The 14,207-nt window shown below is 33.4% G+C and overlaps 1 protein-coding gene across 3 annotated transcripts in view; it reads right to left on the bottom strand.

Annotated features, from left to right (window-relative positions):
* Positions 1–14,207, bottom strand: part of KLHL1 (kelch like family member 1) — a 554,297-nt gene that overhangs the window by 200,802 nt on the left and 339,288 nt on the right. For all 3 annotated transcript variants that reach the window (XM_027844567.1, XM_027844568.1, XM_027844569.1), the window contains one exon: positions 6,525–6,737. In XM_027844567.1, coding sequence (XP_027700368.1) covers positions 6,525–6,737 — 213 coding nt within the window. The remainder of the gene's footprint in view (positions 1–6,524; positions 6,738–14,207) is intronic.

The following is a 14,207-nucleotide window of genomic DNA, read 5'->3' as shown; positions in this document are numbered from 1 at the left end:
ACTGTGATGAGAGATGCAGTAAAGCTTAACAGTAGAGAGATGGTCTCAGAGGCAGGAAGACCTGGGTGGTTCAAGTTCCCACTGGCACAGAGTCTGTGTGACCCTAGGCAAGTCATTTCATTTCTCAGTGCTGTAGGCCAATGGTGTCTGACTCAAACAGAAGCAGGGGCCACTAATAGGGATCCTTCAGGGCTCCATATTGAACTCAGTTTTAAAATGTAATATAATCTATGTTTTATTTTATTTTTTGTTTATTTTGTTAAACATTTCCCAATTATCTTTTAATCTAGTTTTCCCCTCCACTCCTCCAATTTGGGATTGTTGTAGTACTATATGGCCCACAGGCTATATGTTTGCCACCTTTGCCTAGGCACCTTGCTAGGATTATAAATGCTAGAGACATTGATTGCCTGCATTGGAGGAGCAAGTTTTCATCACCTATGAATTTCTTGTAGCAATAAAAACCAGGTTCAGCTCCTCTGTCCTCAAACATGGGGCAGCTAGGTGGCACAGTGGATAGAGTGCAGGGCCTGGAGTCAGCAATATCTGAGTTCAAATCTGGCCTAAGACACTTACTAGCTGTGTGACCCTGGGCAAGTCACTTAACCGTGTTTGCCTCAGTTTTATAATCTGTAAAATGAGCTGGAGAAGGAAATGGCACATATCTCTGTTATCTTTGCCAAGAAAACCCTATTAGGGTCACAGGCACAAATGAAACAACTGAATAATGATAACAAAAATCCCCAAACATACTTTCAGAGGATCCATGAACAAGCAAAAAAAAAACTTTATTTTCACTAAACTTTGATTTCTTTTATAATCAATCCTATGTATTTTATGTATTTAAAAATATTATTTTGAAATATAGTTAATAGGCTTCACTAGTCTGGCAAAGGGATACATGACACAGCAAAGCTTAAGAATGAACTCTATATGAACACCAGATGAATGAAATTAAAATAAATGTCATGAATTTGGCATTGCTAGTATCTAAGTATATTTATTTATTTATTTTGTGGTTCATATTTATAGAAACTGTGTTTTCTTGCTCTAAAACAGACAATGACAGATAAAATCAGGGAAAGAGCATACATTTGTGGGTGATAAACTTTGCAACCTGTCACATTTGGCAGAATGTGCTTTAACTTGTGCTTAATGTTGGGAAGTAAAATCAAACAAAATATATAAATAACTCAAGAAAGAAACAAAATGCACAAATTGTAGGTGGTTATTTATGAAGGACCTTTTGATATTGATTTGTTCCATGTCATTTGACTTGCCTTTTCATTAGGTTTCTTAGTTGTGGCTATAATTTTTGTAGACAGCAGAAACTCTATGGTATTGGTGTCTGATCAATCACTGTATTGCCAATGTAGTAAAAGGCTGAAGACCTTTCTTCCACCTCTCTTTGCTATTACTAGGGGAAAGAACCTTTAAAAAATCATTACCACTTTGTCTAGGATAAATTCAGTCCAGCATAACATAACACTTATTTTTTGAAGTTCAGCACTTTGGGAGTCTTTTTTTTTTTTTTTGCCATTGATTCAAAATATTTCAAGCAGAGTTTACTATGTGACGCCTCTGCCTCTACTCTCTGAAGGCCAGGCCTGCTAAACTATCTTCCCCTTAGGGTTATTAGGTATCCTGAGGATTTTGTGGGTGTTCTTTTCTCCATATCAGCTCAAGCCCCTATCTTTGAGGGGCCTGTGACTCACACTTCCAGTTCCATTTAAGCACTTGCCACTCAGTTTTCACTTTAAAAGTATTGCAAGAGAAATAAAACATAAAAATATTTCCCCTAATACTTTGGGGAGTGGGGCATAATCCACATATACCACCTCAATCTCTGCCTTTGAGATGTTCAACACTTAGCACAGTTCCTACATGACTCTGGTCCCACCAGTCTCATATTCAGATGCAGCATGACTGACAGATAAGTCTGCTTCTCAGCTACCTCTGGATTAAGTCACTCCCAAAAGTTACTCCTTGTTTCTCAGGGCCTAGACTCAAAAATGACAGGATAACAAGGTGGGTAGGTGGTGGTGTTAATTCTTTTCATATTTCTGGGCACTGATGCTGCATTGGATGCTAACCTGATCTCTGAAACACTGAGTTGCCAAAGAGCCTTTTAAAACCAAAAGATCTTTGGCTCCACTCCCTACTACCACCATCTATTTCCCTGAAGAGTGCTGAAGCCTGGAAGGGGAAGGGAAAGCTTACAGGCCGTTTTGAATGACTTTTAAGTAAGTTGAAGAACTTCATTATATGGTTATCTAGGTGGAGCCAGTTATATTTTGGATAGGATAGAGAATGTGTTTGGGGAGACTGGTTAGGCATCGGCAGCATCAAGCTAGGTAAGGGGATGAGGATTTGAACTAATCCTAATGCTAACCCTGAAAGCTGGAAGGGTAAGGTCGAGCGAAGGAGTGAGATGAAAACTTCAAGAGTACTTAACAATTTCTTGGTCATACAGGGTGAGGGAGAGGGAAGAGATAAGACTCCAATTTCAAAAGACTTATGATGATAAGTGCTATTCAATTCCAGAGAGAGAACTGATGAACTCTGAGTGCAAATTAAAAAACAATTTTTTTCACTTTCTCTACTTTTCTTGCTTTTTTTTTGCAATATGGCTAATATGGAAATATGTTTTACATGATTTCACATGTATAATTGATATTGTTTGCCTCAAGGAGTAGGGGAGGAAGAGAATTTGGAATGCAAAACTTAAAAAAAAAAGAAGTGTTAGAAATACAAAATTTTAATAGAAGCCTCCAAGTTTTCAAGCTTGTACATGCATAGTAGGTAGTTATTGACATGAGACACACAATGATTTGACCATGGAAATCAGAAGTGGAACTATAACTTCTTCTGTTATAACACTGTATTTATTATAATGCACCCTAAAGCACCTTAGTTATTCTCTCAATCACATTGTTCACTCTTACTGAATTTGCAAGGAATTAAAATGGCTGTTTTTTTTTTTTTTCATTTCTAGTGACATTTTATCAATTTCACACTTGTGCAAATGTTTTTCCTTTTTTTTTCTTTTTTTTTGTGTGATGTCAGTTCATTTAAAAAAAAACATTTATTAAACACCAGGTACTATGACAGATACCAGTCATACAAAGATAAAAACGAAACAGTTATTTCCCTCAAGGAATATCCATTCTACTTGGGGTTTGGGATAGCACATACTCAGTTAAGTCAATACACAAAATACTACTTTTGAAAGTAATAATAATTAGGAAATCTGAGGAAAAAAAAAAACTTTAAGTAGGAGGTGGCACTAAAGATGAGGCTTGACAAGAGCTGGGGTTCCAAGAAGTGGAGGCCCAGGCATGGGAGATAGCATGTGGAAAGGCATCGCTAATAGAATGATTTATAGGGGACACCAAGTGTACCAATTTGGCTAGAATGTAGAGTGGATGATGGGGAACAATGTGTAACAAGACTGACAAAATAGGTCACAGTGAGCAAATGTTTTTTTTTTTTTTAATAAATATGAGATTGGACCTCATTCAATGTATTTGCTTTTAAAAAGGATTTATATTCTTTCTTTATTGTTTTGGTACTCATATTATCCTACATGTCAGCACTCCCATCTGAAAATCATGTCATTTGTAAATTTGATAAGCATACCATTTGCATTTTAATTCAAGTTGTTGATACTGTAGAATTTAATAGGGTCATTTATAGAGACCTGTAGTACTTTGTTAGAATCTTCCTTCAAGGTTGGCAATATCTGTTAGTCAACACTCAAGGAATCTGTCATTCATTTCTAAATCTATTTAACCATAATAGCACTCAGGAATCCATGTTGTCTTTTCAAAAGAGAGAAATCTTACCAAATTTCAAGAATCATATCAAAGTAAAGTCTATCAATTTGTCCATGCTATTCCTGTCAGTCTCTGAGTGTGATCAGATTACCTTTCTCTGAGCATCTTTTATCATATGCATGTTTACAGACATGTTTATACACACACACATATATACATATATATACATATAGCATATGATTAGTACGTTCACATTCTGTTTTATTCTCATTTTTTGTTTATAAGAAGAATAGGTAACATGATTTTAATCCATTTATATAATGTTAATAGATCTCAAGATAAAAACTGAGGAACAGATAAGTGTCATGCAAATCACTAAATGCAATGAAGAGAATTAAAAGTCATAACTTTTGAATTTGTCATATATTATTAATCTGACTGAGCCATCATGCCTTTTTCCATCATTCTGTTGATAGAATGGAAACTAGAAAATTACATAAGCTATTCCAATGGATCTCATGGGAGACAAATATGTATGACCTGGCATCCATTAGGAATACAATTCCAGACACTGTAATACTTTCTGAAATGGCAATTATGGACACAGTTTCACACAATCCAGTTAAGATTTGGAAATCTAGAGTAGCCAAGCAGTGCAAGGAAGATATTAAGTCAAATTCTATACATCACTTATTTTTAATGTTAATAGGAATCATTTTTCTTTTCCTATATCATCAGTTCAATTATCCTTTTCCTTCCATTCTGCAATTTTGTCGATTTGTTTCTATAGTAAAGTCAAACAACTACTCTTCAATATCAGCTGTCCCATATGAAGAGTGAAAAATAGTCACTAATGACTTTCCCTTTTTTATTTCTTCTTTGGTTATCATATATTCTCCTGAAATCAACTTTTTTTATCTAATTATGAGCAATACCACATTTTTCCTTTTTTATATCACTAGTTCTCAAGGTTGTGTGAAATACATGACCAATTATAATATGTAGAGAATATTGAAAGTTATTACGTACCCTTTAAGATTAATCATCTGCAGATATCCTGACTAAATATATGAGGAGATAAAGCTGAAAAAATGATTATAATTGAATTTTTTTCTAAGATTGTTAGGTGAACTGGCCAATGATTTTTAAAGACAGGAGTATCATTGTGATCTGAAAGCTATTTGAGATTCTACCCTAAATTCTATCATTCCTATGGTCATAATGTTCATGTCTCCTGTTTTGCTTTGATTCCACCTCTCCCCAAATCCATTTTATTTAATATATCTCATTTTTTTCTTCTTTTTCACATTATCAAGATTAAACTTTCATGACTTTAATATGGAATACTTATAATTATTCTCTCCACATATAAGGAAAAAAAAATCCTGCATAATTACATCTTATTGTCACATAAATCCAGTAGCTTTTTAATACTCTTACTGGATCAGAAAATTTTAATATTCCTAATAATTTCTACTTTTCTATCCCAACCATTCACACAAATTTGCCCACAATATAAGCTCCCTTCTACATTACTGGTCATGGAAAATGCACCTGAATTTTTATCTTATTTATTATCCATATTTACTATCATATCAAACTTTAAATTATTAGAAGTCCACCTACTTTTGTAACACACAGAAAAGAAATGAAAAAATTTTATCTTTACTAAGAAACCTTTCAATTTTTCCTTAAGTCAAGGGTAAAGACATTTTCAACCAGGAACAACTATAATCTGTAGTCCCAAAAGCTAAAAACAAACAAAAAACAATTCTTCCTGGATACAACAAAACCCTAAAAAGCTCATTTTGAAGGACCCTTCCCCTCCACACTGAAAGGCTGGGAAAACCACAATCAAGGAAGATCCATTGAGATTATAAATGTACCTTTGTCTAACAAGAGATGAAAATGGTAGGCTAGTTTCTCCTATTCTTGAATAAGATTCTTTCATATTGATGTGTCCTGGCAATCATGAAGTTCTTTCAGTTGCATGGAGGAAGTACCTAGATTGTATCACTTACTCATACTGGGGAACATTGCAAGACATATTCTCTTTGGCTACAGCTATCCACCAATTTATGACAACTTTACTTGACATGAAAACTAGGAGATATAGTGGTTTGGGTGACCATATATGTTTCTTTGCCTATAAAAGTAATGAAGATGTTTAAAAATTTGTATTTGCAAGGTAATATAATTTTTTTTTATTTCCAAAGCTTTCTTTACTTAGAACATTGTCAAATAAAGCCCTTACCAATATTATTAATATGCCTTTATTAACTGTTTTTAAACAAATTCTATAGATCAAACTATAATTAAATTTTTCAAAACTGTATGTTACTATTCTATTTCCTGATTATCTACTTCCTGACTTCTTATCCAGAAAAAAGATATAGACTATATAGACTATGAAACAGTTTGCATTTGGAGAATTTACTATTTCTGTATCTCCCTTCTAATCAGGAAAAAATAAATAAATTTTCTCTACAAGTGGTTGAAATGCAGAAAATGAACCCCAGAGGGAAACAGAGGACAAACAGAATATATTATATCAGTCACAGAATGATAATGTGACTCCAGGTGATGCTAGCTAAATATATATTCAGACAATAAAAATTAATTGCAAGAAAAATTGAATTAATGGATTATGAACTAATATATTTGGATAATGGATTATTAACATTTGAGTAAAATGTTAACTGTTGACCATGAAATTTTGCATATCAATTAAGACAGTCATCAAATTACCTGAGGTGGAAGCAGTGGCAGTCTTATAAAGGCAAGAAGCATGCTTAGGTCACTGCATCTCCTCTGTGTGTCATACTTAACCCACATCATCAAAGCATGGAAGATGGTTTCTTCATCAGGAACATTCACATCATCACTGGCCAGCAGCTTATGGAGCTCCTCAGCTGGGAGGAGTAAAAACTCTTGATTTCTGATAACTTCCATTATATTTTCCTGCAGAGAGAAAATATCTCAGCATAAATTCTGCTTTTTTTTATTTAGCTAAGGCAGGTACTTCAGAAAGAGAAGGGAAAAAGCAGCCTATAATAATTTTTGCCCTCATTAAAATATAATCCTTGAAAGTGAATCCTTCAGAAATGAGCAAAAATGAAAACCTGGTAATGGTAACTGATGTATAGATGCACCCAGGGCAACAGAATCCTAAAAATAAATGAAAGATTATGTTTCAAATTATATACAGAATGATGAGTTTCCATATGCAGGGAGAACACACAGAGCATTTAAATGATGAAGCATCAAGTGGACTTCCATTTAATATTTAGTAAAGGAAACACTGGAGTTGTAATCAGAGAACTAACATGCATTAAAATAAGATAAAAACTCCAGGATTAAAAACAATAGCAATAACAAGAAGAAGCCTGTATACTGTAATTGAGTGGGTCCATAGTGGGTTGAGCAACTGAAAGCAAAGAAAAAATTGTACTTTATGTTTATGAGAAGCCTGCCTCAGGGCTTTGTCCCCTACCCTTTTCTATTGAACACTTTTTATCAATAACTTGAATAGCAACACAGATGGTTCACTTGTCAAATTAGTAGATGATACAAAGCTGGGACTGATAGCCAATCTGTTGAATGACAGAACTGGAATCCAAGAAGATCTCAAAAGGCTAGAATGATGGGAAAAATCTGACAAAATGAAACTGATAAGATTTTATAAGTTGCCAAATTGATAAGTCCTCCTAAACAGTCTCTGTGATTCCAGTCCCTACTCCTTTAATGTATTTTACACACCATTTTCAGATCAAACTTCCTAATTACCTATACGATAATGATATTTCACACCTCCTAAGTTTCTATGACTCTCCATTGGTGGTTACAGATAGACAAGAAGCATTTAAGTGTTTAGTATGTTCCAGGCACCCTACTAGACTCTGAAAACACAAATTCAAACAAAAATGGTTGTCTCTGCCTTCAAAGAACTTATATTTTAGTAGGGAAAAACAAAAGGGAACTAAATGTTTCTTTAAAAGGGAACTAAAAAGGAGGGTGGGGATGGGATGTGCCTACTCAGAAGACATGTTTTATGAATGTAATGTCTTTAGTATGGCTTTTAAGGTTCTTCATAACCTGTAATCTACATTTTTCAGTCCTAATTCACACTATTCCCCAATATATATTCTCAAACTACAGATTTACTCAGATTTTAGTGCCCCATTTTAAGTAGGAAACTTGACAACCTAGAATTTCTTCTGGTAAGTGGAAACAACTAGGGATGGTCAGTATAGAAAAGAGAAGAATTAAAGGGAAGATAATAATTATTAGCAAATATTTGAAGTGCTATCATGGGAAAGACGGATTAGGGAGATCATGGATAATAAACTAGCTTTGGAGTCAAGAGATCTCAGTTCAGATCTCAACTCTGTCACCAACTATCTGTGTGGCCTAATGCAAATTATTTTACCTCTCTCAGCATCAATTTCTTCATCGATAAAATAAGGACTGCTAAGACTAGATTCATAGTATAAATCTATGATCTTAAGAAAAGAATTGAGAAGACACTTCCCCTTATTTATTTACAAAGATCAGCAGTCAACAGTCAAAATTGTATGTAGAGTCATGTTTTTCTGATGTAGTGATCAGTTTTAATGACTATCCCCTTCTCATTTTATTTCCTTTCCTTTTTCCTTTTAATTTTTTTAAAAATTAATTTAAATAGCTCTGCAGTACAGGATAGGTGGACAGATTCAGGAAGAAATTTAAGTTTTGTAAATACAAAATTTATCAATATAAATGTATTTAAAAAGTAAATATATCTAAGATCCCAGTATCTTGTGACTTAATCTGCTTAGCTAGAAAGGAGTGAATCATGAATGAAATATCATGATTGGTCTAGCTAAGTCATCTAGTCCTCCTTGTAGCTGAACAAGCATTCTTTCCACAACATATACCTGTCAACCTCTGCTTAAAAACTTCTAATTCTGATCAACTCACTACCTTCTGGTAAGGCTATTTTACTTTTGAATAGCTCTAACTGAAAAAAGTTTTCTTTCTTATATGCATCTACATTTGCTGCAATCTTTATTTCACATGAACCATAGGAATGGGATTGTATTTATGTATGTTATTCAAGTACACCTAATATGTTTATTATAAACATAACCCCTGGCACCAAATATTATTATTTTAGCTGCCAGATTAAAGGACAAACTATTTGCTCATTATGAACATATTATATGACACACATGAACCCAATGCCTAGATATCACAAATGCTTTCTTTAAAAGGGGAATTGGGATAGATTGTCCATAATGGGAACCAAATAACATTACCAAAAAAAAGTGAAATTGACTATAACTGAAAGAAAACAACTAAACAGCAATACGAAAATCATTTCTCAATCAGCTCTCTATGCAGCTAGATCATTGACCAAAATGAAGACCCAATTAGAAGGAAGAAGAAAAATGAGAAGATAGCACTTGTAATCAAAATACTTCCAGACTATATTACTTAAGTTACTAATTGACTCAGAAAAAAATGTGAAATTAACAAAAAAAAATCAACCCTCAACATAAACTATTACCCATTTCCTACATTATTTTAACCAGTGAAAATCAATAAACACAATGAGAAGGCCAATCCAGGTAACACTTGATCTTGAGCAGGATACTACAAATAAGGGCAACAATCAGCTCAGAATATAAATCACTTGTGAAATATAAAGGATGGTGTTAGAAGATTATTAATAATATTAATTATAAAACAGAAATGATAAAAGGAAAATGAGCTTATAGGGAGCTCCTTGTGATACTCATTTAAGCCAGATCCTTCCAAGAATATTGAATTGTGAAACTGGAAGGACAACCAATAGATGAGTAGCCCACCTTTTGGAGGTCCTCCAAAAGAGCTTGAAACAGAAGAGGAGGATGTGGCCTTCTGCCAACATATGGGCTTTCCGGACAATCTCTGATCCAAAAGGTGGGATAGAGATGAAAAATAGAAACCACATGCCAAATTTTCTAAAAAAATTTCCCTGCCAGTGTCAGTGGAATTGCTATTTTTGGATTCTAAAATAATAATGCCAAAAGCATTGTATGAGGAAATGGAAACTGAGCTAAAAGAAACAACACTAGAAAAACAGTTTAATCAATATACACAAAGGTGTTCTATGCTAAGTGACAAAATTTTGAGGGTGCTGAGAGATCTTTTTTGAAGCTATATTAAAGGGAAAAAACTAAGTGAGAGTGTTGGGGAAATATTATGGGTGTTATGCCACCAAAAAAAGGCAATCAAGTCAATATTAATAATTTAATACTCATACACATACTTTCTCATATTCACAGTGCTTTATCAGAGAATTGTATATATCCATCAATGGGACTTTTGATGAAAGCATTGGAAAGGAATGTGGAGGTTTTGCAAATGATATTCTATTTTTAAGATCTTAAATAATAACACAATTCACTGAAGTGTATATAATAAAAGATTTCATTTCATATATTGTTTACTGTTAAAAAGTATGTAATTTGATAGAATAAAATTTAAACTTCAAAGCTTTTTTTTCCCTCATAAAGTTCTCTTAGATTGTATTAAGATCATACAAGATTGTTTCAAAGATTCAAAAACAGAAATAATTTTGACTACTTTCTTACAATTAATATTAAGCATAGTATAAAATAAGACTTATGCTCACCAAATGTTTATATCTGATTAGCATGAGTACTTATATCTTGAATAGACAACATAAATGGACAATAGATTGGATTCAGAATTGAAAAACAGAAGGAGAGAGGGTTGGATTGTATTGAGAAATTATGCAATGCTTTCACTGAAATCAAACTTTTCACTATTAAAACTGTAGTATGTGAGTCAGGTACTATAACAAAATCTCCATCCTAAGGAAAACGGTAGATAGAAGAGAATGAAGCATATTATAAGTGACAGTTTCCACACATAAAACAGTATAAAGGATGTCACTAAAGAGAGGAATGTTCAGTAAAAGAGGCAGGCCAGTTAAATCACAAGAGCAAGAAATAAAAGAGATAATCTGCATGTTACACTAATGCTCACGGAATGCCAAAAGATAGAGAATAAGTTTTCCATCCCCTGCCCAGATTAATTGATGTAATCCTTTTAGAAGTTTTAGAATTGGACATAGACTATAGTTGGGCAGGATGAAAAGGCAGGAGAATTTTGATCTATATCACTGAATCAATAGGTCACCAATCTAACAAAACATTAAAAAAATTTAAGAACAAAAGGTATTTGTGTGTTTATCTGTATGCATTTATTTTATTTTCTAATAAACATATAGGTGAAAAATTTAGGACCATTTTAATACAATTATTTTTATTCTATTTTCATGCACAATTGGTTGAATATAATTTTCCTCTATATTATGACCATTCTTTAAAACATTCATTTTCATTTGTATCTTCATTTAATTATTTCCTTGGCTTATAATTTTGTTATTATGAAGGATAGTGCCAACAGCTAATTTGTCACATAGTATTTTATTCCATTCCATTACTTTTTTTTTTTCCTTTCTAGATCTCTGCTAAAGATGTTAGATTGAATTTAATGGCAATGTTAAAACCAGCAACAGTCACGCAATTACCCACAAATAAATATTATCTAGTACCTTTTGGTTTGGATCTTATGTTTACTGAACTCAGTATTACTAAGCTTTGAACATTTCATGAAATATTACATAATACTTTATTTAATCTAAACTTTAATTTAATTTATCTTAGATTCTGCCATCATTAGATTTTCCAGTATCCACCATCATTATAGTCAAACCAGGGGATGCTTGTGCTATGCTTCTACTTAGTGTTTGCACTATTTTTTTTTAAGATCTAGATATTTGAATTCATATATGACTTTAAGGTCATCTTTAAGAACCTAAGCATAATTCAGAATGTAAATCTTTATCTGAAGGCACTTCTCAAATTTAGCCTTGGGCTTTTTTTAATCAATCAGAGTGGGTCTGAAAAAGAAAATTAATCTCATGACAATGCCATGTTTTCATTTTCCTCTGTGACAAAAGGTTCCCAGCACTCCATTTAGCCCAAATTAACCACAAATTCCATTAGGTTTCAGGATCACAAATCATAGATTTTGAGTTGGAAGTGTCTGCAAAAGCTCCACTCTATCAAATTCTGAGTTTTGGAAAATGAGGCACAAAGAAGTTATGTGAGCCTAGGTCACACAGGTAGTAACTGCCAAACCCAAGTTTCAAATCTTAGTTTTCTAACTCCAAATCTAGCATTCTTTCCCTTGACTAGGATTCCTGATCAGCGAGGTCAGTCCTATGTGACTTGTCAATATTGTATGTGAATAGATACAGAAGGGATCTTAAAGGCAATTTTATCTAATCTCATTTTACTAAAAAGGAGACTCAGAGATGTTGTGACTTGTCCAAGATCACACCATTAAAGTAAAGCTGTGAAATGAGATTAGACCTCTTGAGTACAAAACAAGCAAAATTGTGCATGAAGGTTTGTTTAAAAGTCTCACAAGTCTCTAAGTAGCACTTTTTACTAACACAATGCTTTGCTGAGAGTAGGCTTAAATATAAAATGTTTAATTTTTCTCCTTTGTTACTCTTTTAGCTATTGACTGCATAAACCACCAGCTCTTCCTGAATACTCTATTTTCTAAAAGTTTTCATGACATTGTTCTCTTGATTCACCTACTAACTGTCCAACCAATCTTTTTCACTCTCTTTTGCTGTACCATTATCTGTCTCCCATTCACGAAGCATAGGTGTTTCTCACAAAGCTCCATCCCAGGACCACTGTCTGTTGGTGACCTCATTTACTCTCAAAGGGTTTAATTACCCTCATCTTTGAGAATGATTCTCAAATCTTTATATCAATCCCTAATCTTCTCTTTGGAATTCTAGGCCTACATTGCTAATTTTCTGCTGGACATCTCCACCGGGATGTCCTGTAGGCATTTAAAACTCATGTCTAAAATACAATTTATTGTTTATTCCTAAGGCTACTCAGCTTCTATACTTTGTTATTTCAGTTAAAGGCATTACCATCCAACCAATCGCCTAGGTTTAAAACCTTAGAGTAATTCTACTTGCATAGCATCCCTAGCATTTATCCTTGTCTTTATACTCACTCAAATTCTATTTATTTTTATTAATTTATTTTTAGTTTTCAACATTCACTTCCATAAGATTTTTAGTTTAAAATTTTCGCCCCCTCCCTCCCTGCTCCGTGCCCAAGACAGCGTACAATCTGATATAGGCTTTACACATACATTCCTATTAAATACATTTTCAGATTAATCATGTTTTAAAGAAGGTTTTTCTGAAGTCCTCTTGCTCATCATTTCTTATAGCACAATAGTATTCTATTACATTCATATACCACAACTTGTTCAGCCATTTCCCAATTGATGGGCATCCCCTCAATTTCCTATGCCTAGTTTCTGCCTTAATCTTTTCCAATTCTCCCAGCAGTTGTTGTCAAATAGTGAGATCTTATTCCAGAAGCTAGGGTCTTTGGGTTTTTTCAAATAGTAGATTACTATAGTCATTTACTACTGTGTCTTGCAAACCAAGCCTATTCCATTGATCTATTTCTCTATTTCTTAGCCAGTACCAAGTAGTTTTGATGATTGCTACTTTATTTGTTGATTTATTGATTGTTTCTATGATTTGTTGTTTGACTTAATCATTTTTAGGATTAGATTATTAAGTTTCCAATTATTTTTTGGTCTATCTTTCCATGGCCCTTTATCACATATGATTTTTATTGCATCATGATCTGAAAAAGATGCATTTAATATTTCTGCCTTTCTGCATTGGATTGTGAGGTCTTTATGCCCTAGTACATGGTCAATTTTTGTGTAGGTGCCATGTACCACTGAGAAAAAAGTATATTCCTTTCTATACCCAATCAGTTTTCTCCAGAGGTCTATCATACCTAACTTTTCTAATGTTCGGTTCACCTCCTTAACTTCTTTCTTTTTTTTTTGTAGTTAGATTTATCTAGTTCAGAGAAGGGGAGGTTGAGGTCTCCTACTAGTATAGTTTTGTTGTCTATTTCTTTCTGTAACTCCCTGAACTTCTCCTCTAAGAATTTGGATGCTGTACCATTTGGTACATATATGTTTAGTAATGATATTACTTCATTGTCTATGGTGCCTTTTAGCAGGATGTAATTTCCTTCCTTATCTCTTTTGATAAGATCTACTTTTGCTTTCACTTTGTCTGCGATCAGGATTGCTACCCCTGCTTTTTTTTTTTTACTTCAGCTGAAGCATAATATATTTTGCTCCAGCCTTTTACATTTACTTTGTATGCGTCACTCTTTTTCAAATGTGTTTCCTGTAAACAACATATTGTAGGATTATGGTTTTTAATCCAATCAGCTATATGCTTCCGTTTTATGGGAGAGTTCATCCCATTCACATTTACAGTTATGATTACTATCTGTGTCTTTTTCT

This window comes from Vombatus ursinus, unplaced genomic scaffold, assembly GCF_900497805.2.
Source record: "Vombatus ursinus unplaced genomic scaffold, bare-nosed wombat genome assembly UNPS02014942.1, whole genome shotgun sequence".
NCBI classification, from domain to species: domain Eukaryota; kingdom Metazoa; phylum Chordata; class Mammalia; order Diprotodontia; family Vombatidae; genus Vombatus; species Vombatus ursinus.
This window is presented reverse-complemented; position numbering and strand designations above follow the sequence as displayed.